Source organism: Leishmania mexicana, chromosome 32, assembly GCF_000234665.1.
Source record: "Leishmania mexicana MHOM/GT/2001/U1103 complete genome, chromosome 32".
Taxonomy (NCBI): Eukaryota; Euglenozoa; class Kinetoplastea; order Trypanosomatida; family Trypanosomatidae; genus Leishmania; species Leishmania mexicana.
Genome location: NC_018336.1, coordinates 1,192,175 through 1,219,253, shown reverse-complemented (window position 1 = coordinate 1,219,253; position 27,079 = coordinate 1,192,175). Strand labels below are relative to the sequence as shown.

General features: G+C 58.3%; 2 protein-coding genes across 2 annotated transcripts; both read right to left on the bottom strand.

Annotated features, from left to right (window-relative positions):
- Positions 1 to 1,959: 1,959 nt before the first annotated feature.
- LMXM_32_2900 (hypothetical protein, unknown function) lies at positions 1,960 to 9,120 on the bottom strand (the record flags this gene model as incomplete). Its single annotated transcript, XM_003878499.1, has 1 exon — positions 1,960 to 9,120. The coding sequence occupies one exon, from the start codon at positions 9,118 to 9,120 to the stop codon at positions 1,960 to 1,962; it is 7,161 nt and encodes a 2,386-aa protein (XP_003878548.1).
- A 5,885-nt stretch (positions 9,121 to 15,005) lies between these two features.
- Positions 15,006 to 23,240, bottom strand: LMXM_32_2890 (conserved hypothetical protein; the record flags this gene model as incomplete). Its single annotated transcript, XM_003878498.1, has 1 exon — positions 15,006 to 23,240. One exon carries the CDS (start codon positions 23,238 to 23,240, stop codon positions 15,006 to 15,008), a length of 8,235 nt encoding a protein of 2,744 aa, XP_003878547.1.
- Between the last annotated feature and the right edge of the window lie 3,839 nt (positions 23,241 to 27,079).

Here is a 27,079-nt window from a genome sequence, read left to right as displayed (position 1 = left end):
TACGAAGCACAACCGCCACTGCTGAAGGACAAAATGTACGCTGCCATCGTCTCGGCTTGGCTTTCCCATTCAATCGGCCACCAGCGGCAGGGATGCGCAATGCGGGTTTTTTGTTTGGCTGACGTCCTCCCTCAGTTAAGTGTGGAAAACTGGGAGAAGAAACGTGCGCCCCCCCTGCTGGCCGTGTGTTGTCTAGAAACTCGCACTCTCCAGCTTCCGCGCGCACGCATTTCAGTTATCCATTTCTTGTTCAGCAAGCGTTTTCCCCTTTGGCACTGCTGCTTCGAGCCCACCCGCACACCGAGCCCGGCCACGGCCGGTAAGCCAGCGGGGTGAAGTGACTGGGAAATTATTTACAGCGGTAATGACAACCCAGCACAAGATGACGCACTTTCCGGCGCTATCATCGTTTTCCCACCGCCTTTCGCTGCGCTACTGACTGAGCAGCACAAAATTCCCTTCGCAATGTTGAATGCGAGCAACCGGCCCCCTTCCTCCGTAAGAACAGACGGTCTTGATGGAGGAAACGATCGCTTCCGAGGCAGGCGCACTGGCGCTTGCGGCGGTCCCTGCCCTCGCAACGATAAAGCCTGAGCACCCCTTGGCATCGGAAAAGGGCCGACTACTCAAATTGGAAGGAGCACGGATTTGGAGGTGCGTTCAGCAAGGGGGTGGAAGAAGACTACATGCCCGACCAAGCGGCGAAAAAAAGAAGGGAACTGCAGAGAGGCGGAAAAACGCTGAGAGCCACACGTGCGACCACAGAAAGCCACAAGCGCATATATGCATAACCTGCACGCATCTGCGCACCCCAACGCAGGGCGCGCGGGGTTCCATGAGGCACTAAAAAAAGACGGCTCCCGTGTACGCGCCGCACGCGCCTTGAGTCGAAGACAACTGAAAAGCAAAAGTGTACCCCCTAGAAAGCGGCAAGAGCGAACTTGCCTAACGTGCACAACGCCCAACGACAACGGTACTCGAAGGGAGATGGAAACGACAGAGGAACGTGTGTGAGAAAAGCCCCGTGCCAAGTGGGGATCCCCTGTCCACACCCGGATGGAACGAAATAAAATCGTAGGAACGGAGAAACTGACAAGAACAGCATCCTTCACGACCGTCCCCCACTATGCATTTTCCGCCTCCCTCCCCCGCCTCCGGCACGTAGCGGAGCAAGGTGAGGGAGGCATGAAACTTGATGAACACGCAAGGTGAGGGTGTGGGGGTTTCGTTTCGTTTAACCGGCGTGTCGCGTGGAGAAAGAGGGGAGGGGGAGGGGGACAGCACATAAGCAAGAGGTGTGACTTGTAGCTGCAACATTGTGCGAGTAAAGAGGACAGTCGCAAGAGCCCATGCGGGTTAGAGGAGGATTGTTGTATCACACAACTCCCCTTCGCGGCCCTGTTGTGGACCATACGAAAAGGGGATGACCCCCCCCCTCGTCGACAGTTGCCACTTGCCAGCCTGTAAAACGTCAGCAGCGTCTGAGCAATCTCTCCATCCCTCCACTTCATCCACGGATATTCAAGCCCAGAGGAGAAATAGGGACGACGGGCGCTGACCGCCCCGCCTCCCTTCGACGAACTTTTACCTGAGGGAATGGATCGACGGATGGTAGTAGTCGCCGTAGCGATGGGCACTGCAAGTCATCCAGATCTGATGGCAGAGAATGTCGCGCACAGGTGGATTACGCGTCGACTGTTGAGACGGGAGGCCAACACAAAGCAAGCCGGAAAAGCGTACCCATCAGCAGCGTCAACTGCGCTCCTACACCTACCGCCAAACGTACACGCTCACAAACAACAAGCGAAGCGCGAGAAAAAAAAGGTAGAGAAAGACAGAAAAAGACAGAGAAAGGTAAATGGCGCGTAAAGGACTACGCCCCCCCCCATCTTGTCTTCCGACAGTCAACTCTACCACCGCCCCTCCTCCCCCCCCCACACACACATACACACCGCCTCCTCAAACGGTGTCTAAGGCAGCAAACATGCTCTCGTCATGCGCCAGTAACCCTAGCTGCTTCGTTGGAGTGATGCCGTCCTTGCCACTGCGGCCAATTATGCGCTGCGCCTCCTCTAGCAACACCATCACCCGCACCACCGCCTCCGTCACGCCGGCAACCATCTTCGGTGAGCCGTCGCACTTCCACTTCGGACTCGGCGGCGAGGCGGCGGATGCGCTTGAAGTGTCCGTGACGCTCACAGCGCCTCCCAGCTCGCCACACAACTTCGCTGCCGCTGGTGCCTTTTTCGTGCACCTGGCCAGAGTCTCGCTGAGGTAGTCCATGTAGGCACGGACGCTGCCAAAGCGCGGCATCCGCAGCACAATCAGGCTCACACGCTGTTGGGTGTCGATGATGGCACGCCACGTCGCTGCACGGACCCCCACATACCGGGAAAATCCGGCGATGGCGGTAGTGTAACAGGGGCCCCCCAACCAGTAGCGCAGCAACGCACCGGTGGCAGTGCTCGGTGCCTTGTGCAACGCCTCCATCCAGCCGAAGCTGGATCCCATGTGCACACACCACAGCGACGACACCACTACGTCGGCAAGGACGCTAGCTGTTGCCGGGACGTACTGGTGGAACGTGAGATGCAGAACGATGCAGCCCTGTAGCTGCTCCGCGGCCGTTAAAGTGGCCGACTCATGAGCCAGGCGAGCACCAAGCAGCACAGAAGTGAGCGCCACGTTCACGTCCTGCAAATCCTTCACAGGCACGGCAGTCGTGTCCGACGGGACGGGGCCGCAGAAGGGTGAGTAATCGAGTCGAGTCAGCGGCTGTCGCGGGTGCGCGGGGGTCAGGTTCGGCGCCAGCAAGTCGGCAAACACGTCCTTGCTGTCCTGCTCAATCAGGAAGGCTCGCATTGCCGCGCAGTGCCGCACCCCTTCCACCTCCTTCACACTGAGCGAGTGGAAGATGCCACCTATCACGGTGCGCAGCGTCAGCCACGCAATCGATGACGTCGCATCACACGACTCCGTGTCTGATAGAAGCAACGCTGCCGTTCGCCCACGCGACACACACGACACGGCTCGCATTAGCCGTGAGCTCTTCATGCCCATCGACGTGGGCTTGATGCGGACCAGCTCATCTGCGCCTAATGAGAAGTACTGTGGCTGTGCTGGCGCCGGGGGCAGCGTGGTGGGGACGGGGACGCGTACCCATGTGCCGCATTGATGGACATGCGCGCTGGTGGTGGCCGCATTGAGCACCAGCACACTCGGCACCGTCACCTGCTTGTCCTCGTCCTTCTCCCTGATGTCGCTGGGGTGCGGCACCTCGGTGCGCGCCGTCGTGGTCACCGGAGTGGCAGTGGTGAGGGCGCATAGCCGATTCCGCGGCGCTGATCGGCAGAAAGACATCGTCAAGTCGCGGCACAGCAGTAGAGGATCCTCCTTGCGGTCGTAGCAAATGCCGTAGTAGGTGGCCGCGTTTCCCAGAAGCGCCGTGCACACACTCATCGCGTTACCGACGGCACGGCAGTCGAAGGAGCCGTGCTCTCCCCTGCTAGGGCGCGTACCTTTCATTGGCGTCGCCTTCGGCACGGCCGCACACGGCACGCGCAGCCCTTCATTTTCCGTCGCTGGCGACGACGACGTCGGCGTCCTGCGACCGTCACCGCCGCTGATGATGAGCACGGTGCCACTGGTGAGGCCATCCGATGACCCGCACTCCCTCACAGATGCCGATTCATCTGCAGCTCGGTCGACGCGCAGCGGTGACGCAGGCGGCGCCAGTGCCTCCGCATCTTCCGGCGTGAATGGATAGAAGGTGAAGGCTACGCTGCGCGGGTCGCGCAAGACGGCAAAGGCGCGCTTCACCGCGTCGCGGATGCTAATGAGCGAGTAGCTCACACCACCGTGTCTGTGCTCTGCTACGCGCAGAACAGCTCTCAGGTGAGCGATGAAGTGCTGCACACTGCCGAGCGACGGCGCCCCCGTTGCGGCCTGGTTCGCCACATGTTTTACGAAGTCTCTCACAGTGCACAGCAGCTGATCCGCCGTCTCAAGCGTCGGAACAGCAGGCAAGGCCACAGCGCACACGACCATGTGGCGACGGTGCATGAGGAGGCGCGCGAGCAGGGCCCTAGCTGCCAACGGCGCCGCGCCACTAGAGGTTGCAGGTATCGTTCCTACCCTTCTCCTCGCATAAGGTGCGATAGGGTCGTCCTCGTGCCTGTCGCCTGCCGCGGCGCTTGCCCTGATTGCCTCCGACAGCAACGCGTAGTGGCCGCCAAGGTTTACAACCGTCAGAGTGCTCACGTACACATCCTCGCTGTCGTTGACAGAGTGCTCCGCATCAATGCTCGCGTGCGAGCAGCGGTGAGCCGCTGTCACCTGCTGCGTAAGCTCGATGCTCACGACGGTGTACCCCGGCGCAAGCAGGCACTGCCGCGTGAGTGCGTCCTGCACGCCATCGTGCGGCGCTGCATCTTCTGCGGCAGCCTGCGCAACACGCAGGCGCTCGAGCGCCTCGCGCAAGAGTGTCTCCAACTCCCCAAGCGAGGTGATCGGTTTGCTTGGCACGTTCACTGGTGCGCACGCGCCGGCGAGCGGCCGCACAGCCATCTTGGCCGGTGCGAAGGACACCGCGCCGAGGACGGAAGCACTAGTGGCTATGTGACTTGTAGTGGAGGTGCGGAGCAGATCGGCGACAGCCGAGTCGCTGCAGTGGTAGACAGACGCTGCGACCCGCACCACCTGACGCAAGGCGAGCGACGGATAGTCACCATCCCCAGCTTTCGTGGGCGTGTTGGAGACTCCTCCCCACGAATCCTTGAGCACGCCGCGGACCAGTTCGAGTATCACCCGCGACGACCACGCACGGTTCTCCCCGGCGGACTCCTGCACCACGGCCACGGTGGCATTGAAGCCGCTTCGAAAGCGCTCGCTGAGGCGGCGCCACGTCGCGCACCGCTGCCAGTCGACTTCCGAGGTGTTGGCCGCACTAAGCGAGGTGATCTCGGCTACCTGGAAATGAGTGGAGTGGGTTAAAGACAGCTGCGCCGTCAGCGGCACCGTGCGTGATGCGGTCGAGTCCATCGGCGACGTTCGCGCCGGAGAGGTGAGCCACCGCGCTGTCGTTTCCCTGAGCCGAGACGATACGGCTCTAGGTGAGTACGAGGCGAAGCCGGTGACTGGAGAGTAATGCTGCACCAGGGCCAGCACTTGAGGCGTCTCGCACGTCGGTGAGAAAGTGTGGACAAGCGGGTCCGCGCCACCGACCTCAGGGACTGCCTTTCGCGCGTCTACGTATACTGGCACGTGAGCAGACTTGGGGTCCGACAGGAAATCCTCGGCATCCTTCGCGCCGCACTCGAGCTTCGAGGTGAGGAGCATCAAGCGCTTGATAGTGGCCTGCGTCTCTGACCGAGACTCTGTTATGCTGGCCAAACGCCACTTGAGGTCTGCGATTTTGTTGCGCTGCTCCGTGATGTAGGAGCGCATGCTGCCGCACCGCGGTCGCGGGTGCTGCATTGACTTTAGTCGCTGCAGAATGCTCAATGGGTATGCCGCTTCTTCGTCCTCCTCGTGCACGTTCACCACCGCCAGCACGGTGCAGGGCCCTTTCCCCAGCGCGTAACCCAGAAGTGGCCACGGCGTGTCGGCGCGCTGGTCAAGAATGGCCTCGAACACGCTTGAGTAGGGAGAGGTGGTGATGGTAAAGGAGGAGACGATGATATCGCCGTGCCGACTGTCTCCCCGCTGCTTGAACATCGGCAACCTCGCCGCACCCGCACCGCGGGCGGCAGCCACATCCGGAATGAAGTACTGATGGAGGAATTGGATGTACAGGAAGCCCTGACGCTGCTGCTGCCACCCGCGAGCGACCTCAGCAAAGCTCTGCGTCCGCTCGAAGACGACAGCAATGTCCGATTCGCCCTCAACCACGTGCCACTGGCACTCATTCAGACACGCGCCGAAGACCGGTGACGTGGCCACTTCGAGTGGGCGACAGCCGGTGTCGCGAGTGCAGGCGGTGTAGATCACATCGTAGAAGACGCTTTTCTCAGCAGCGTAGGGAGAAATCCCCGGAGGCGAGCTGGCGCACACTGTGGGCGTCGACGCAGGCCTTAGTGTCGGTGGAGAGTTCGGCGGCAGGCTAGCCGGCACCAGCGCAACAGCCACCTTCAAGTCAGCCACACAGTCCGGGTGTGTCTTGGCTTGCGTGTCCTTGAAGGAAAGAAAGGTCTTCACGACGCGGATGCACAGTGCCCGTGCCACGCTCGCTGTCGGAAACGTTGCCACGTGAGTCGACAGCGCTGGAGGGGAGAGCGAAGACGAGGAAGCCGAGCCACCTCGACCACACATCCTGTCCTGTAAACTTACGGCGGCCGCCGCCGCGGCAACCTGCCGCCGCTGCACAAAGTCCTCCACTGTGTCCATGACTATCGCAATCGCATTTTCACCACCCTCGATGAAGCGCGTAACAGCCGTGTCAATCAGCACGGAGGGAAGCGGCGGCGACGCTGCGGCGGCGTTGGCCTTGTCAGGGGCGTTCGCCTCGCTGGCGGCAGTCATAGCAGTAGCGCACCGCTGGACGCACTCGTCCGTCTGGCAGTCACCGGCCAAGTTGCCCTGGACTATGCGCACCGTGTAGCCACCATCCACCGCGAAAACCCGCGCTGTCGGGGGCGCGTTCTTTGCCGCTGCTCCACAGCATTCAAGCACGGTCAACCCCCGCACGTCGAACCATTCCGTTGGCCTCGGAGCTGGAGGCCCCGAGGCCGAAAGCTCATCCTGCGTGCGACGGGCGGAGTGTGCAGCCGTCGCCTCGTGTGACGGGGGCACAGCGTTGAGGTTCATGCCCGAAGTTTGAAGGGGTTTTGACCATCGCAATACACCAGCACGGACGAGCTCTGCTGGCGCATCGGCGGTCCCGTTGCTGCTGCTAACGCCGTCTGGCCCAGTCGCGGCGACTTGTCGCGCCTGCTTCTGGTGTGCCAAACCGGCAGCCGATCCCACGTTCATCGGTAGCCGCGGTACTTGGTGGTTCGGCCTCGCCTCACTCGTCACGGCCTCGGAGGCCGTGCTCTTGGATGCACCGCCACGAATCGTCAGCGGTGAAATCTGGGCGGGGACCTCAATGGGATGTATGGAGGTGCGGACAGCAATACTGGTAGCGGGGACGATGGCGAGCGGCAGCGTTTGCGTTCCGGCGGCTGTGCTACTCGTACCCTGGAAAAGAGAAGGGTGCGAGAGGCCATCCATCCGGCCGTTCTCGCTCGCCATCACGGCCGTCCTAACCGACGTCGACCGCGGAGAAGAGGTGTCCTGGGCAGACCCGTTGACGGGGTTTGACGGCGCCACAGGGGAGGAGGCGAAGGAGTCCCACACCATTCCCTTGAGGCTGGTGGACCCCGCATGCCGCATAAACGACGACAGCGCGAGGCTGCTGAAGCCGCGCGAGCAGTTGGCGCTGCTGTCTTTGAAGGAGGGGAAGGTGTCTCGGGAGCGATGCGGCAGGCGGCGCTCCTCCGAACTGCTGCCGTAATCGCCGCCTGCCCAGATGCTGTCTCGCCAACTGCGCCTGCCCGTTCCCTTTACTAGCTGCACACCACCATCAGCCGGCGCTTCGAGGGTGAAACTGCCGCCACCACCGAGGCCGTCGAGTTGGCGTCGCAGTTGCCGCGGCGTGGCCGTACCCCCCTCGAGGGTAAGACCCAGGTCCGCCTCACCAAAGGAGGAGCTGCCGTCGCTCGGGCTGCTGCTGCTGTTGCTCGGCGACACCGCCAGTGATCCGAGTGCGTCATAGTCCTGAAAGTCGTCCTCGCCAAATGGCCACACGAACGAGCTGGACATCCGGCGCGTTGCAGACAGCGAGTCCCTCTCCTCACTCTCGACAACAACGAGTGTGCCACGATCGTCGCCCCTCTTAGATTGATCCGTCGCACTCCACCACTTCGCTGTAGAGCGGAACCCGGTGGCACCACCTCCACCGCAACCGGCCACAGGGCCGTTGGAAGAGCTGCCATGTCCAGCGCCTCTGCGTGGTGATTTATTGCCGGTGAAGTTACTAGAGCTGTGCGCGAGATCTCCATACACGACGTCAAGTTTATATGGAAGACGACGCGACTGCAGGATGGAGCGAAACGATGCTGACACGAGACCGCCACTGCTGCCACTTCTACTACGCGACGCACTCGGCGGAGTCGCAACCGCTTCTGCGGGGGAAACGCTAGTGGAGAAGCTTCGCTCGCTGGCACCTCCTAGCTGCGGACGCGCTGCGGCCGCGCCAGCAGAAGTTCGAAGTGCACCAGGCGCGACAGGTGAGAAGAGACCGTCACCGGTTGGCACCGGCCGCTCAGTCTCAATGGCTGTCGGGACCATCGTTCTCGAGAGGGTCTTCAACAAGCTGGTCGACGTGGAGGTCTGCGCTGTTGAGGAGGAAGTTGCCGCGCTGACGCTCTTGCTCGAGCGAGGCGGCAGACTAGAGAAGCCAAAAAATGCTGAAGGAAAGGCGTCACGCAAGCCGGACAAGGTCAGCGGCAGCTCAGATTGCCTGCGTGTAAGCGGCGGGAGCGACGATGCGCCAGCTTTGCTGGCGCCGCCTCCTGCGGTGAAGCCAGTCCTGGAAGCGGTGTTGCGGAGACTGTTGCCGCCCTCATCGTTGATGCCAGACCTGGTAGACGCCACCATGAGAAAGCTGCCAAAGTCGCCGCTGCTGCACTCTCCTCGCATCCTTGCGGACGCCTTCGAGACGCGGCGGCAGTCCTCGACAGGAAAGCCGAGCGCCTGCAAGCCGTAGTCGAAATTGTCGACGCTCTTGATGCGCGACATGTGTGTGTGGATCGAGGAGACGTCGCTGCGTCTGCTGCTTGTAGCGTGGTGAGCAGCACCAGCAGCCGGCATGCCAGACCCTTGCGGTGAGACTCGCATCGGAGACAGCAAGCCTCGATTGCTTGCTATGGGAGAAACGCTTCGACGGACTGCCGAAGAAGACGGACACACCTGCGTCATAGGGTCACCACTCCTCAGAGCCTTATTCGCGTGTGGGGAGTCCCTGGTCGGGCGTCCGCAATCACCGGGCGTGCCCCTCCACGATAGAGGCCACGCGGCACACGGAGACCCACCGCTGGAGACGCTCTGTCCGGCACTCGACGAGGATGACTTCGCGAGCATTGGGCCACTCGGGAAGAAGGACGCTGTGCCGGTCCCGCTCTCGGTATTGCTGGTGTCACTCAGTTTCTGGAGCTGCGTCGTTCTAGAGGTCATCTTCCATGCCATGAGATCTGCCTCACCCTTCGGAGTCTGCAACGCCTGCGAATGACACCAATGACAATCAGGCCCACGGCCAGATCCTTCCCGCTGCGACGACAAGAGCATCCGGTCGTCAACAGTCGACGGCGGCGAGAGGCCACCTGGGTCGTTTGCATTGCTGCGTGAGCCGGTGGGCAACTGTGTGTCACGCAAAACGGCGAAAGGCTGAGGAAGCGGCCGGAGCGATGGCGGCGACTCTACCTCTTCCCAGAGAGGCATATAGCACCCGTCGCTCAAGGCGTAGGCGAGAGCATCATCGTCACTCTCTGGTACCGTGCACCTGGGGCTACCGCTGCTGCTGCCCGCCGGCCCCCTCTTCGATGAGGGGGGCTGATGCTGCTGCTGCAATTCAGTGCTCCCCTGCAAAGTGGAGTGCGACCCGAACGTCTCACAAGACGGCCGCGAGGCAGTAAACTGAGACGCTGTCGAGTGAGCGTTCTGCATCCCCGCAGACGCGATGTGGAATGACGGAAAATGGAAGGCGCCTAAAAAAAATCAAAAGGAGGGCAACAAAGCGAGCGAGTGGAGAGGGATGAGAAACGAAACGGAGACGAGAACACAAAGTTGCCCAGGAACACCCCTCCACCGATGCAGTTGATAAGCGCGACAATGAAAAGAAAACGAGCGCGAGAAGCAAAACAAATCTACTAGAAGGCGGTGGTGAAGATATTGGTGGGTGGCCACGACTTCTCCTTGTCGACCGTTGCCGCCTCGTGCTGCCGTCACGGCGCAGGCACGTCCACGCACGCACACACCCACGTGCGCGCAATGATTCACACACACACACACACACACAGACACACAGACACACAACGCTAAAGGACGGCGATGGGCCAGAAAGAGATGGGAGGGATGGGGGGATGGAGGAACAAGACGACAAAGTGCTTGTTGTTGCGGCTGCTGTTGTTTACAAAGGGGAGAAGGTACGCACTTAGCAGGGACGATATATGTAAAGAACAGCATACAATGTGCTGCACCTCAGAAAGATGCGAAGAGAATGGGGACGGGGGGGGGAAGAAAAGCGGAAGCAATAAAAAATAAGAGAGAGAAGAGAGTCTCCGTTCCCCCGGCAGCGTACTTGCTTGATGGACCACAAAAAAAAACGGAACATAAAACGAGGGCAAGAGAAATGATCCGAGATAGTGGGAAACAAAGGACCAAAGCCACCATGAAAAGAAAAAAAGAAGAAGCGTCCGCTTACATATAAGCGAACGACAAAAAAAATAGTCCGAATTGTTTCTCCAAAGACACAAAATATAGAGATCGAGATAGCTTTATGCAAAGAAAGATCGTTGGATGAGGCCGCTTGCCACGCAAAAGCTCGAGGTCACACCTGCACACGTACGGATGGGCGACAATGAAAAGAGGACATAAGAAAACAGAAGAGACGGGAACGACAGCGGGCCAAGGCTGCGGCTGATGCACAAGCCAAGACACAGCAAAGACAGTACGACAGGAATAAAGCAAACGAGGCGGACACACACAACACACAAAAAAACGAAACAAGAGGGGGGAAGTAGTTCTACGCCGAAAACAACAACACAAAAAAAAAACGGCAAGCGAGAAGAGAATCGCACACCAAGGAAAAAAAAGATCGAGATGATGATGGATCACCGCCACCCGAGAAAATGAAAGGAGAAACAAAAAAGCAAACACGTAACAGAAGACACACACACACACAGAGACAGACACGTAAACAAAAACTCCACAGCAAGTAACAAAAAAGAAATCGAGGAGGGGGGAAAGAGAACAACCACCAAATCGGGGGGATCCTCCGCAGCAATCAATGATCGACGAAAGGGAAACAGAAAGAGCGGGAGACAGACACACAGACACGGAGACTCCTGGAAAAAAAAAAGAGCGGAGGCAGGGAGAAAACGAAGTGAGACAAAGGAGCACACGTGCAAAAAAAAAAATGAGAGGGCTTTCGTGTGCTGTGAAAACAAAACGGCGTTTGACCCTGCTCTTTTGGAGGTATGATGGCGCCCACGTATGTGTGAATAGGCGTGCGCGGGTGACTGGTGCAAGACTCGTTCCTGTACTGTACGCGAAACTATATGAGATAGTATAGGCGGGGTGGGGAGGGAGGTGGGGGGGGTATGCAATGTTTGCAGCAATGTGTGTATGCTTGTGCGAAATGCGTGTGCACATGCGATAAGGACTCTCCGTACACCGAAAAAGGTAACGGAGGGGCGGGGAGCAAAAACGAAAAAGGATGAGTAAGAGAAGGTGGCCCTTGTGCAGACAAGACGCACGCCGGCAATCTTTTAGCAACGATGTCCTCCAGAGCACGACAGTGAAACACCGCAAACAAGCAAACAAAAAGACACCTCAATCTTGTGACGATCGGTGCCCTGCTGGCTTTCGATCGCGCTGTTGCTCTGAAAAAAAGGGTTTGTGCTTTGTTCTTGGATGTAGGACTCTCCGTGTGCACTTGTTGTACGGCGTTGAACCTACCTGGTGTCACTCCCCCCCTCGTACCTGTACGCGACGCACGCTGTCCACTGTGGCGAGGAGAAGGGGGGCCGATCGCTCTCTTGCTGAACTCACACTAGTGACCTCGACAGTCCCGCTGAGGAGGAAGCACACGCGCAACGTACCACAAAGAAACGCACCGACGAAGAAAGAGGCTACAGAGGCAATAAAAAAGACAGGAAACACCGGGTGCTGAGAAAACGCACGGGACGGGTGGAGAGATGAATCCGGGAGCACACCCCAGTAGATGTGGAAGGGAGGAGACGTAAGAAGGGGGAGGGGGGCTGAATAGGTGTAGCGAAGGGAGCTAGACAGAGAAAGAGAACGAGAGAGCACGAGAGCGCAAAATCCCGACACAGGCAGACAGAACGACACAAAGAGGTGTGTAGACGACGAGGTGCAGGGAAAATGGGCAAAAGGGGCGAGAAGGAAAATGACAAGGAAACGCCGTCAAACAAGAGCACACACGCCTACGCGCAAGCAAAGGCGAGAGTGAGAAGCAGGACTAGTGCAAGAGCTGTTTTACCACCGGCATCAGCAGCACCATATCCATATATATATATATATCAATATATATCTATATATTCTTTTTCACAGCAATGACAGCAATAGAAAGAAGAACAGAATAGTGAGAAAGGAACAGAGGGGTGTGCTGGAAGGGGGAGGAGGGGAGGGGAGGGGAAGGGATGGTATGCAATGGAAAGAAATTAAATAAAATAAACCTAGAAAGAAACCCGAAAAAAAAGCTCCGTAGTCGTCGGAGTCTCAGACAAAAAAGGAAAGTCCACAAGACAGAGAGAGAGTGAGAGAGTGAGAGAGTGAGAGAGTGATCGACAGCGCACGCGTAAGAAAGAAAAAAAAAGTGCAGTTAGGAAGGGGGTTCTGAGGGAAGGGGAGAAGGGGAGAAGGGGAGGGGGTACAATCAGCCAATGGGCTGGAGGTGGCAGTGAACGGCGCGTGTGTATTGTAAAGGGGTTGAGGATGAACTGGAAAAACGCTTGTGATGTAGTGAGATGGTAGAATGGCGGTAATGGAGACGACGAAAAAAGGCCCGATGCCTTTTTTGTTTGTGTGTGTGTGTGTGTGTCCTCTATCTGATCGTTGGCAAGGCGTGGCGGGCAAGCCACTCGAAAGCGAAGAAAGAGATGTGAGAGATGAGAGTCGAACAGCGCGACGGAGAAGCGATAGAAAACAAGAAAAAGAAGCAAAGCACGACCGGCGCTGGGAGTCGGACAGACGCACGCACGCGATGTGGGTGTTGGTCGTCGTTGCACTCCTCGGTGTGTGTAGGTGTGTAAAAGCTTGTGCTCGTCTTTTTTTCACTTTCGCTTCTCTTCATGATCTCTTCCAAGTTGGCCTCACTTACAACTCTTCCCTGCGCACGCGTGTATTGTCCGTTGACGCTCTATCTTCCTTGTTTTCAAAGGTGACCTCAACCGCTGCTGCCTTGTTTACATGCGTTTTCCTTTCGGTGTTGCTCTTCTGATAACCAGTCAGCGGTACGCAACCTACGCGCGTCTGGGTTCGTATGCAGCCTTGAGTGTCCTGCGCACGGCTCGGTGGAAAGATACGACGTGGACGTCGCCGAACGGCTCACAGGAAGCGATGCGCATGCGGCATGTCCCATGTGCGTGGGTGGAAATGCGAAAGCGAGAGAGGGAGAAAGATCCACACCGAACGAGAAAAGCGGCGAAAGATGAGAGCTAGAAGTCGGCAGAAAGAGGTAAAACGTTGCACTCCGGAAACGCTGCGAGTGCTTGAGCGCGCTCAATCCAGCGGACCTCCTCCACTACGTGTGAGCTCGCGGTTGCTGACGCAGTGAGTCGTTCCGGCCGTGTTCAACGCTGACGATGAGCCTCGTCATCCGTTGGTAACACCCGGGCACACGTACGAGCGCGCAGAATGCGTATGGGCGCCATACGTGTGTGCTTAGACACGCCGAGGGAGCACCGACTCGATGCGCTGGCGTTATCCTCTGCTGTTCGTTTGCTGGTCAAATCTGCTACATAAAACAAAAATGAACGGCTGCCCCTCTCCGCTCATCCGGACGTACGCTTCTCTTTTCTCATCATGTCGCTTCCGCTTTTTCTTTCGCTTTCCAGCTGATTCGCATCCTCTTCGCCTCCAAGCACGTGCAGCGTAGCAATGCGTGTGAAGCAACCGAGGGAGAGAGGGAGAGACAACGATGAAAGACACGAGACACCGAACGAATGGGTTCAAGGAATATATATATATATATACGTGTGCGTGTGTGTCGGAGAGTGGGTGCCTCCGCCGTGTCTCTGTTTGAGAAGCTCAAGTACGCGTGCGCACGCAGGATTGTATCGCCCCGTGCGTCTGAGCGCGTGCTCAGTTGTTGTTGTTTCCGTCCTTTCTCTTTGAAGCGGTCGGAGGAGGCGGCCCGGGCAGCTCTCTCCGAGTGCAAGCAACTTCTTTTTTGTACGTCACCACCGCCATGCCTAACCAAGGCACGAACGAGCATGTGCGGAGACGAGGAAGACGAGAAGTGCGCTTCGCCAAAGAAGGGGTGAAGAAGAGCAACGAAGCGTCAATAAAAAGACCCACAGAGGGCGAGGGCGAGCGAAGCAGACAGCGACGCGCGTCTCTGTCGCGCATGTAAGGAGCAAGACGGCGAACAACAGCAAAAGGAGTTCAAAAAAGCGCGCGCACACGGAATGAGATACGGTTGAGGGGAAGGGGGCACGTGAGGGAAGCAATGACGGCGTGGGAAGAGCATCGGCACTCACACACACCGGGTGCGAGAAAGCGAAGACAGAGAAAAAGGAGAAAACAAGAGAGGGCGAAGAGGGAACACACGAGATCGGGAAAAGAAGAGAGAGGCACATCACACACACACACACACACACACGCGCAGAGAGAGAGAACGGCAACGCACCTGATACATGAGGAGCGGAGTGACAAGACAGCAAACAGTAGAGTGAGGAAGAACGAAACGATTGAAGAGGAAAGGAAGAGAGTATGGCGCGCGTTCCTGAGGACAGCGACCCACACGCAGAGAGGCAAAACGCATACACACATACACATACATATAATACAGTGAGAGAGAAAGAGAATGCACATCACACTGTGGGTAAGACAACGAACGAAAAAAAAACAGCGAGAGAGAGGCAGAAGCACGTAAGGGTGAAAGAGGCACAAAGCAAGCATAAAACCAATGAAGCGATGAAGAGACAGAGAGACAGTGGCAGACATCGTCGATAACGTAGGGTCAAGGCACACACAGGCCGGCATACACACATTTCTGAACCCGCCTATGCCCGCAAGTGGGGTGGGCCGCCAAGCGGGACGAAGGGGCGTGGCTGCATGGAGGAAAGGGTGTTGCGCTGCAGCACCTCCGCGTCGGCCAGCAGATGCTCGGCGACCTTAACGCGGCTCAGAATATACTCTTTCTCCTCCTCGTTGGATGAAGGGGTCATGCGCTCCTTCAGCTTCACGATGCCGCGCTGCAGCTCTCGGATGTGCCGCGACACACTATTCACCTCCGCAGGGTGGTTGCGCGCTTGGGTAATACCGTGAAGCGCGCGCAGCAGCTTGCCGGGGTTCTCCTCTTCATCGCTGATGCCAAACACCGCGACGGTGAAACACGGCCCGCGGAGAATGTTGTGGAACAACTCCAACGGTTCGCTCGTATCGCCCCCCAGCACCCGCTCGTAATGATGAACGGCGTCGAAGACGGCCGTGCACAAAAGCGACGACACCAGCACATCCTTCGTGGGCTTCGTCACACGCTGGGTTAGGGACAGCAGGACCACCATGATGCCTGGATCTGCCGACTGCAGTGCCGGATCGGCATTGTCGATGGCCACCGCTAGGAAGTGGTCAAAGTCCTGCGGTGTGGAGACGAGGTGCGATGCTACACCGACAACGCGGGGGCCGTAGAGAGGCGTGTGCTCCATCTCGAAACGGTGGTACGTCGCGTCGGCGTCGGTGGGCAGCAGGTCAGCTGTCACTTCATCCTTGATGAGCGCAATGGAAACGTACAGCTCGCCCGTCACCGTGGGTGGTTTGAAGGAGGCGGAGGAGGTCATGCCCTCACGTGGCCCTACCTCGCGTCCGAGCATCTCGTCCAGGATGCTGTTAGCGATGCAGCGCAGCATCAGCGGCGTGAACGCGCTATAGCTGCTGTCAGCGGCGAGTAAGCCCGTGTGATAGCCGGCAAGGAACTTAGCGACCAGCTGATCCATGAGTCTCGACGACAAGCACCGATGCGACTCGTCGCACACGATCACCTCGTCGCTGTCGTACCGCATTCCTCCCTGGCTCGTGCAAAGGATCGAGTTGCCGTGCACAGCGACCGAGCCGGCGCCCATCAGCGCCTGCTCGAAACATACCAGCGACTGGATGTGGTCCCCCTCGCCCCCCGGGTTCACCGCGGTGATGCACGGCAACGAGCGCTGCGTGGCCGGTCGGCTGGTGGCCGGCGGCGCTGTGGCCGCCACGGCACTGGCAGCGGAGGCTTTGTTCGTCCAGTTGGAGTCGTTAGCGCTGTTCGCGTTGTTCGCGTTGTTCCTGCGTGGCGCTGCCATGGCAGGTGAACCTGGATCGGGGCCGTTGACGGCCGCCGTGCCTGCCGGTGCCGTCCTCCGCTCCTGGTCCTCGTGCAGGTAGGCCTTGGGCTGGTGGTGGTCAAAGTCGTGGAGAAGCGCGTCTGCATCCTTCACCATCTCCGCCAGGCGGCCAATCATCTCCTTCGTTGCCGCTCGTTCAGCCTGGTCATGCGTGCTTTCGTACTTGGCGATCAGTTTCGGCGTCAAATCGTTACGGATGCCGGCCACAAACTTCCCCACACTGCCCGGGTGCGTCGCGCGGTTGCTCACCTCACCCAAGCGCCGCTGCACCTGCAGCATCTGGTTAACGCGAGACTCCTCGCTGCCGATGCCGAGCAGCGCGATCGTGTAGCTGGGACCGCCGAGGGCGTAGTGGAACAACGCGCGCGGTACGAGAGGACTGCGGTCTAGGACGGATGTGTAGAGCCCGACGTGCTCGCCGGCGAAGGTTGCCACCAGCGAGCACACGAGCACGTCTCCCTCCTCCTCTAGCTGCAGCTTGAAAATGAGAGAGCAGAAGAGGAAGCCGTAGTCGCGGCCGTTGTCGTCAGAGGCGGCGCGGCGCAGCGCGGCGTCAATCGTGGCGTCGAAAGTGGCCGAGTTCGTGATATTAGAGTAGGTGACACCGTGGACGCAGGAACCGAACAGGGGCGAAATGGCAATGACGAGCTTCTGCGCTTCGCCGGAGTCCTTGAGGAGGTCGACAACAGACTCCCCCTTCACCTTCACAATGGAGACGTTGAGACGTCCTCTGCGATGCGTCCCCTCGCGGTTCATGTCTGCAAAGATCGTGTGCACGACGGACTTGAGCACCTGTGCACAGACGCCGGTCGGACGACTCTCAGCGCCGAGAATGGAGGCGTTGCCGCCGAGAAGCAGTGTTTTACAGAGCTCTGTCAGCAGGTCCGCCTGGATCGACTCCTGCGCCGGTGCCACCTCGCGCACCTCGTCCACGTCATATTCCTCAAAGTCGTCGTCGGTGGTGGCAATCACCATTGTGTTATCATACGTCACGTTCGACGTCTCGCAGCAGCGTGGGTCAACAATGACGAGAGTGCGCACCTTTGTCGACGTCGGGATCGGCGTCTTCTCGCCGTCGTGCGCCGTCGAACTCTGCCGCGCCGACACCGGGACGTCGTGTACAAGCGAGGAGTCGATGGAGTCAACGCACGGAGCTAGCGGGATATCGCCGGGGTCCATGGCGGCTATGCTGGGCCACTTTGGCCCATTCGACCCGATCCGCGTAGGGGCCGCGAGCAGCCCTTTCTGGCCTGCACCCACACGCCTGCTCCCTACACCCGGTGGCACACACATCAGCCGTTGCGTCAACCCGTCTGCACTGCAGGCCAACGCCGGTTCGCCACGCCGCCTCAACTCGTCGCCCGCGATGCAACGTTCTTGAAGTGGCTTGCCTGCCATTGTCGGTGCTGGGGACAGTGGCAGATCTTGCAACTCCTCTCGCTTGCCTTTCTTCAGCAACGTGCCCGCACCGGGTCTGCTGCCTACGGACGCAGTGGTGCTGTCACCCAGATCCTCGAAGTTCATAAACCATGTCTTGTGTGGAGCGGCCCCGTCGTCGTTCCCGCGGCGCACGTACGCAGTACTCAACGACATGCTGGCGTTGCTGCGCCCTGCCGGTGGTAAAGAGTTCTGCAGGGGACGGAATCGCGCAATCTGATGGTTGGCAGGCGTGGTCGCTGGTGACAGTGGTGCCTTTGCCGTGGCGCTCGCGTCCGGCTCGACATTCGGCGCATCGCTTCGGTGGCGCGTGACTAGCAGCTCCGTGAGCTGTATCGGCGGTTCCTCCACGGCGGTAGATGACGGGGAATTCTTGCGCGCTAGGGCAGAACCAGTGCCGTGCGACGGCAGCAGTACCGTGTCGACGGTGGCTGGCGCCTTGTCCGTCGACAAACGCTTGCGCAGTCCCGCCAGGTCCAGATTCCGCATCGCGCCGTCGTCTGAGCTGCGCCGCTGCGCCCGCGAGGGCGTCGCCTCCAACAGTGGCGGTGCGGCAGATGTTGGCGCGGGCGCCATCGACGTAAGCACCCTAGCGCGCCGGACCTGCGACGTCTCCCGCGCCGCCTTCGGCCGATAGCCGGCGGGGTCGTTGAGGATGCTCTGCGCCGTCGCAACCTGCTCCAAAAGCCGCTTGTGCAGCTGTGCTCGGGTCCCAGGGTGCTGCCTTCGTCCCCGGTGCCCACTTAACGACGGTGGACAACTGGTGCTGTCGCTCACACTGTTGTGGCTAGAGATGCTGACGCTGTTCCGCCGCCGCTCTGACGTCACCTTCGTTATGGTGGTGCCGGAGTTCCGCCTCCTGCCCGACCTCCCGTCTTCCACGCGGTTCTGCAGCTCCTGCTGCGCTAGCTCCAAGAAGCGCCGAACACTTCCCACGTGACACGGCTTATTGGTAACACTAGCCAGTCGCTGCTGCACATTCAGAAGCGGCACCATCGTCGCCGTGTCGTCGACGTCCACCGACATCAGCGCCGTCGTCAACGTCGGCCCGCCCAGCGCAGAGTGGAAGAGCGCAAATGGGGTGTGCTGTGCCTTGCGCAAGGCCGCCACGTAGGTGCTGCCGTCGCACCCCGCGTCTGTGATCAAGTACGAGGACAGCAAAACGTCGCTGCCGCGCGGCTGCTTCAGCAGCAGCGACATCACAAGGAGGCCAGCACTAGGTTGCTGCCGCTGAGCCGCCAAGTCGCACCGCTTGTACGACTCTGTCACCATCGCTGAAAGGTGGCCGATTCCCGTCACTGCCACGTAGGTGACATCGTCCAGTGTGGGGCCAAAGAGCGGCGATGTCGAGAAGGTCGAGCGCACTACGCGTTCGGGGTCACGCAACAGGTCCTGCGTGTTGCCACCGGCGACGAACGCGATGGAGGCAAAGAGTTCCCCGTGGGGAGGCATGTGCGACAGCACTCCCTCCACCACCTCCCGAATCGCCGTGAGTGAGGCGTGATGCGCCTTCTCGGTGCTCGCGAGCAACAGCGCCACGTTCACACCAGCCAGAAACTTGCGGTTCATCTCCGTCAGCGTTAACGACGACAAACGTCGCCGCGGCAATGCACCGTTCGACAGCACCCCAGCCATAACGCCGCTGCTCCTCGTGCTGACGGGCCGCTCGACCTGCTTTGGCGCCTCAGCGTCACTGATGCGCAAAAACTCGTCCACGGAGAAGAAGCGCGTCCGCTCCTCTGGCTGCTGCACCTTGAGCGTCTTACTGCTCTCACTCAGTTCCACAACCCCCACCGTTCCCCCGTTGAATAGCCCCGACGCGGCCGTGCTCGGGGCGATGCTGCTGCTGCTGCTGCGCCGTCGCCCGTTGCCATCATCCTTGACTGTCACAGGCACACCGCCTTTCTCAGCGCCAGAGCCGCTTGTGAACACCACCACTGCGCGCACGTTGGTTTTGGCTACCGCACCGTTGCCCTTTCCACGTCCAGCGGGAAGGATGGTGTCTACTACGGCAGGTGCGGTCACCTCGATGTGGGGGCTACTGACGGTTGCGACCATTGCCGCCTTGGGAATGAAGCCGGCAGCCGAAACCGACTGCCGCACTGCTCGATCGCGCGGCGTGGACGACCTGCTCACGCGCTTCGCCGCCTTGATGGCGTTCAGCCCACTCCCGACAGTTCCGGACGTCTCCAAGTCCGGGATGGCCTCCAGGATGCGCTGTTGCTCCTGCATCTCACAGCATATCTCTAGCTTCCCCTCCTGCACCAGCAACTTGCGGCGCCGCAGCTCCTCCAGCTGTTTTTCGGCCTTCCGCTTTGACATGAAGGCCTGTATGCGCTGCCGCCGCTCCTCGTTGGCCTGCTGCGTCTGCTGGTCGCGGCTCCGCTGCTTCAACGCTTCCAAATGCGAATCCTCGGCGGTGGTGGTAGAGACGCTGGACTTGGGCAAGAAGGCAGGCAGCATGTAGTCGCCGTTGCGGAACTCTGTGAGACGTCGCCGCGGCGGGGTCGCTGCCGCGCCGTGCTCCCCACTTGTTGCCGCCTCACAGTCGGTTCGGCTGGCAGACGCCCGCCGGCTAGGGGACGACGGCTGCTGGGGAATAGGTAGACCCCTCTTCACTTCGATAGGCCCCACCGTTACTGGGTCCGCGACAGGTCCCAGCGACGAGCGCCGCGTCCATCCAGCAGGCGTCGTGGCCTCAACACTCTTGCAGATGCAGTGAAGATGGCTGCCAGTGGCGCCAGAGCCGGAGGTACTGTTGTTGGCAGTCATGCCCTGCTGTGCGCTGGTGTTGTGACCAAGGAACATGGGCGGTGGCAACACGTTCGTACGCGTGCCGCCCCTGTCCACCAAGTCCTCTGCGCCGGTCACCGCCTCGAAACAGAGGAATGTTTTACCCGCGTCGCCCAGGGTACTGTCACCGTTTCTGCGGCTGTCTAGTCGTGTTTTGCTGGATACCGCAGTAACCGACTCCGAAGGCAAGGAAGTCGCGGCGCGACCGTACGGATCGTTCCAAGATGGTATCGGAGATTCTTGCGAGCCTTCACGAGGGCTGGTATCCGGCGCTGGCTGTAGTGCCCCTGATGCTGTCATGCCTGCACCATTAGAGTCTGTGGTAGTCTTGATGTCGCCGTGCCCGCGTGCATGGTTGTGCCGAGACGGGCGCAGCTTCTGCTGGAGCAGCGAGAGTCGCTGCTGCGGCGCGCTGGTGTGCCCGTCCACCAGCGAGGAGCGGCAACCACGCGCAGCCAAGGCGACGACGTCACTCGTGTTGCTGCCACTGCGCTCCCAGCTCTCCTTGTTGGTGAAGAGGGCCTCCATTGCGACGCGGGCCGCGGGCAATACGGTGGGGCTGCTCTCTATTGGAAAGCGGATGAGCTGCGGCGGCCCTGTCATGTAGCCACCCGCCAAGAGATCTTCATCCATGTAAGGGTACGGCGTCGCGGTGCTAGGGGATGCCGAGTCACGCGCCTGTGCAACAACGCCAACGCTTCCGTCGGGCTTTGAAGAAGCGGTGGTGGCCTTCCCGGCCGCTGGCTTCGCAGCCCCCGCGACAGAGGCGCGAGTCGCCACTTTCGAGGCGTGTGGTGACACGCAAGTCATAGCTGCCACCGTCTGCGATGCGGCCTTCACATGGGAACGCTGCGCTGGCTGTCCATTGGTCGGTTTTGCGGTGACCTTGGAGAAATTCATCCTTGATAAAGCCTCGGTAGCCGGCGCAGAGGTGGGATCCGGCACAACATCGCCGTTCACAGCCGCCGATGTGCTTTTGCTGGGCTCGAGGGAGGTGCTCCAGACGTGTCGACGGCATTTTGTCGCATTCTCCCGGGTCGGTGGTTGCGGTGATGCCGAGGCGGTAGCGCTGGATCTTGTGTAGGCGCCAGTGTTGCCCTTCCCTCCTCCACCGCCGAAGAGGGTGCCGGCAGTCATCGTCGTTGGCACTGCCGTCTTCAGCGTCGGTGAACCTACAAGCGAGTTGTGAGCACCAATGGCACCTGACTCCCTAGGCCGTTGCTTCGCCTGCCCCACCACTAAGGTAGGGGATCGCAGAGGAGGGGTGAGGGTGCTCGCATCGCCCAGAAACGCGTCCAGGTCTGCTGGTTGGGAGTCTCCGGGGCAAGACGGAGCGCTGCCTCGCCGCCTGTTCAGGGGCCCGCTGCCTCCTACCAACAACTGAGAGACACCCGAGGCGGATGAGTGGTTCACCGTTACCACGGACGTGGCGCCGGCGAACATATCGTAGTCACCAAGCAGATTCTTCATGAAGGCGTCCACCTCTCGCTTGAAGTTCTCCCCAATTGTGGAGCCCGTGTGCGTCGTGCAGGGGCCGCCACGCGCACATGCCAACAACCCCGCCGCCTTCGGCTCCAGTGCCTCGAGCCACGTACTGAACTCTTCTGCATTCCGGTCCGCAGCAGGAGCGGCGTGCAGGTTCGTGTCGGACGCACTCGCCGCAGGATGCCCTTTCCCCACCGCCGCACCAGCAGCAGCGCCAGCGGCAGTGGTGTTTGTGTCGCCGTCCCCGAAGTGCAAGAGAAAGTAGGGCTTCTTCAACTCGACCTGTACGACCGGTGTGAGCCGTTTGAAGGATGGCTGACGACCAAACCCAAGCTGGTTGCCGTGTAAGAAAGTGTCGATGCCAAAACTGAACCCCTCGCTATCGTTGTGTGGCTCTGAAACTGAGGGAAAGGGGTGCAACGGGGGTGGCGCTGAAGGATGTGTTGGCACACCAGCGGCGGCTGTTCCAGGATGCAGCGTGGAAAATTTTGATGTATGGCCAGCCGTGACTACCCCCTTGCCGGCAGCTGTCACGATTGCGTTTTTGGTACGGTGGCTGCTCGTGTCCTTCGCGCTTGGGTGGTGAGCAACGCCGCTGCTGGTGTTACCACTGAAGTTGGCTGTGTTGTTGTGCCCCACCGCCAGGCCCGAGGCACCTCCGAAATTTTCAAAATACTTATCCGGTGTTGAAGGACGCTTCAGGTCTGCTACCGTGCTGATTCTGAGGTTGAGGTGGCGCGCTGAAACGGCTGAGTTCGGCGCTGCAGGTTTCGGTACCGACGCCGATACTGCATGTGGCACCTCGATGGGCTGCTTAGCCATGAGTGTGATGGGCAGCGTATCAAAGTCAGCACCGCTCACGGACCGGCTCGCCACACTCGGTGTCTGCGTCTGCATGTTGGCCTCCTCGGCGCCGATGTCAAAGGCAGAGTTGCTCTCCGATAGTACGCTGGCCAAATTGCTGCCATCGACCCCGACAAAGTCCTCAAGCTCCAGCGCGGTGAGTACCCCATCGCCTCTTCCGTCGTAGCTCCCCACCAGGGACCCATCCAGGTAGTCGTACTGCGATTGTGACTCTCCGGCACTGTCGTGCGTAACGCCCACAAAAAGGGAGCTGCTGTGCTCATGACGCCGCACCGTTGCGCCTATCAGACCTCCATCATCAAGGTCATTGACGTAGATGTAGTCACCACTTGCCATCATGGTGCCCTGGTCGCTCCTTTGAGCTCGCAGCGATCACACGTATGCGTGTATGTACGTATCTCTGCGCACTGCCTCGCCCGTGTCCTCGCCTTCTCTACCTTTCCAAACAGAACACAGATGAACCAACAAAAAGGGGTAGGACAAGGAAAAACAGCGTGTAAGAGTGGACGTCGGAAAAAAAAGGCGCACGCAGCTCGTCCACCAAAAGAACAAATACACAGAAGGGCGAAGGAGCTATACGCCTAGCGAAAAAAGGGGGGCTAGGCGAGGAAGGGGCACACAAGATGCGCAGGGAGACGACGACGGCGGGAGAACAGTGGCATGCAGGAGCAGCAAAACGCAAAGCAAAGAGGAGAGGGGGGAGAGACGACGACAGTGCCGGAAAGGCAGCCAGAAAGAAACAAAAAAAAATCCAGACAACACGTCACTGCAAACCAAAATGGAGGCGAAGGAAAACGAAAGCAAAAGAGACACACGACACCTAACCGAGACTCGCAGATGAACAAAGAGAGAAAAACAACCACGGAGAGGAAAGGCAAGAACACAGTGATGCCGGAAAGAGGCAGACGACGACTTCGGATACCCAACAGTGCACGCTCAGTGCACTCGAAAAAAAAGCCAACAAGAAAAAAGCACAAAGAATGGGGAGTTATCAGCGACAGTAGCTTTAAAGGGAGAAATATAGCACACAGGGAGAGAGCGCGCCAAGAAAAACTACATAAATCACTCTAAAAATATGTACGACTATTACAGTCGCAGAGAAAAACAAATAAAGAAGAGTAAATATGTAATGGGGTTTGGGTGGGGTGGGGTGGGGAGTATGCACGTATGAAGAAAAAGGTACGGGAAAAAGGGAGCGGCAAAGCAGAGGGCAGGCGGCAAATCCAACAAGAAAGCGTGTACACGTCCAAAGACTTGGATTACAAACAAGGAACAACAACGAAAAAAAAACGAGCAGCTGCTGCAGCTGCTACGGAGCAACCCAAAAGGGAGATGGGTAGAGTCGTGAGAAAAGGGGGAAGAGAAGCGGAGGAGGGCTAGCGTAGCTTACAGGGGACAAGATAAAAAAAAGAACGCGAGAGCGAGTCTGTGCACAAATACCAGTGAATGCGACGTTGGGGAAAAAAAGCGGAATCAGGCAGAAGAGAACGAAAGAGGAGTAAAACAAAAGAAGAGAGACACACGAGAGAGAGCGAGAAGGCGTAAAGTAGCAGAAGGTCGTTTGAAAGATGTGAAAGAGAGGAGCCAGCACCACGACGTAAACCGTGACAAATGGAAAGAGAAAACCGTCCTCAGTACATACAAGCACACGGACAAGCGCACGGCAAGAGAGGAAAACAAAAAAGAGGGTGAGGGGTAAAGAGAAGAGAATTCAAATAGCGAGGGGGAGAGATGATGATGATGATTGTACACACAGTCGGAAACAGAAGAGGGCGAAATGAAAGAGAGTGAGAGCACAAACGCCAAGGGCAAAGAAGGCTGGAAAGAGACGAACACAGACACACACACACAGACACACACAGACGGATGAAAACAAGGGTGGGGAAAGGCAAAGAGGAACGACTATTTCCCCCACACTTCTGAAGAAAAAAAAAGGAAGGGTGGGGTGTAAAGTGACCTGGTCAGTGTCACCCGCAAGGGCGATGTACGACAATCACAAAAAGGCACACAGAGACAGGCGCAGAGCAATAAAAAAAAATAAGATGAGGCTGCATAAAAGGGCGAAAAGAAACAAATGGACTACCCCATACAACACCGCCTCTTGTACACCTTCACCTTCCCTTTTTTTCCGGATGAGGATGGATGTGTGCGTGCGTGTCTCCCCCCCCCCTGCTTTTCGTTTTTTTGCTTCTTTTTTTGTTGTTTTCCTTTCCGATCTGGAGGAATGGAGTGAACGAAGAGCGCTAAAAGAGAATCACGGCGGCTGTCTACTTGACCTCAATCAAGACGGTACACACGATATAAGTGTCTGGGTGAGGATGAAGGTAAAGAGTGAGGTTGGAGGTTGTCGGCGACTCCGCACGCGTCTTACGCCTCGTGAGAGGGAGTGGCGGCGCGCGGGGTAGCGAGAGTATGTCGGAGGAGAGATCAGAGGGCATGCGCGCGCGTCCCCCGTCACCTTGATAATGCCTCCTGCTCTCCTTTCTGTATTACTTCGTTAAAGCAATCCTTCCTGTAGCTGTGCTGGATGGCTTTGTGCTAGCGGACGTTCTTACACTCTCAGCGAGGTGATCGGCTGAGTACGCCACAATGGTGAAAAAGTGGGAGATGAAACAGGGAGGAGGGAAGGAGCGATGCTTTCTTGATGTGCGTGTTGTCAGGTGAGGGGAGTGGAACTATCTGGGTGTGCTTGACTATGACAAGGCACACCTGTCAAGTCATGACGAGGGCACACGTAAAAGCGTGTGCGTGCGATGGTACGTTGTGTCGTACGGGCCGACCGTGACCAAGGGAGGCGAAAAGGGGGAGAAGGCATGAAGAACACAAAGGGGAAGGGAAGGGGGCATGCGCAGAGGAGGGGCACCAATAAACGCGAAGAGAAAGATATGGAGAGATGCAGACACTCAGTCGAGAGTAGGGATAATCCTGGCACATGTATACCGAGGGGACTAATCCCCAGTCCAGGCTGCAGACCGCAGAAAAGAGGCCTCTACGTGCAAAAATCATGTTACTCGCAACTCACTTGCCATGGAGTTGCCCAACCACTCCTTGAAATTCACGGAAGTCGTGAGGCTACGGGGTACGAAAGGGAACAGCAGTGAGGGGTCATGAGATTGGAGGCTATTGTGGCATCGTTTCGACGCCACAACGCCGTCCTGCAACCTCCCACATACCGCCACCAGCGAGCGACGGCGTGACCCAAGCACCTCTCATGCGGCTTGTGCATGTAGGTACACGTTTGGATGACCACAAGTAACTGCGCCTCAGAGAATAGCTCTTTCTTGACCCTACTCTGCTTTCGCTGGCCACCGCATCCGTTGCTATGTTTCTCTTGTTTGTCACTTCCATTTCTGACGACCGAATCAGCTAGCACAGATCGGCACACACACCCACACACGGATACACTCTCTCATTCGCTGGGATAAAAACAGGTGAAGTACAAAAGAAGAATGGAAGCAGAGAAAAGAAGAACAGTGACACACGCACATAACTATATATAGATACCAATACAAAAAAAAACAAGACAACAAAGCGAAACAGAACAAAAAGATAGCGGATAATCGGAGAATAGCTCGAAAGAAAGACCAGGCTGGCACACGCAAGCTCAGAGGCTACCCATCAAAGATGAGAGCTGAAGCAAGAGATGAGAAAACTGCATCGCCGTATGTCTAGAAAAACGAACCGACGCACAGAGGAAAAGAAAGTAGTGACGCAAGATGAAGAGGAACCGTCCAGAAAAAGAAGCTGCCTCAGCTGTATAGACGGGAAGGCAAAGCCTGGGAACAATACGGAGTGGAAGTAAAGTGAAACACCAAGGCAACAGGCAACCAGGTAGTTCAGAGCAGAACATGAACGCAAGAACGAAGGGTTGGGGATTGAAAAAGTGTTCAGATGTGCAAAAGAGATGAACGCCAATTGTGTACACAGACGCATGCTCAGCAAATTGAAACAGAAGCGAATCAAGGCTCGACACCAAAGCGCATTAAACAAGAATATAAAGGTATGTATATACAGGAGAACCCCCATTGACGTCTGTATCTCCCACTCCTCTCTCTTCTCCAAAAAAAAACTGTGAGGCAACGTACATCCCGCCTCCGTTTTCTTTCTCTGTCATTGTATCCATTATCTGCCCTAAAACATAACTTCAATGTGACTCTACCAGGTCTGTCACAGGCCTC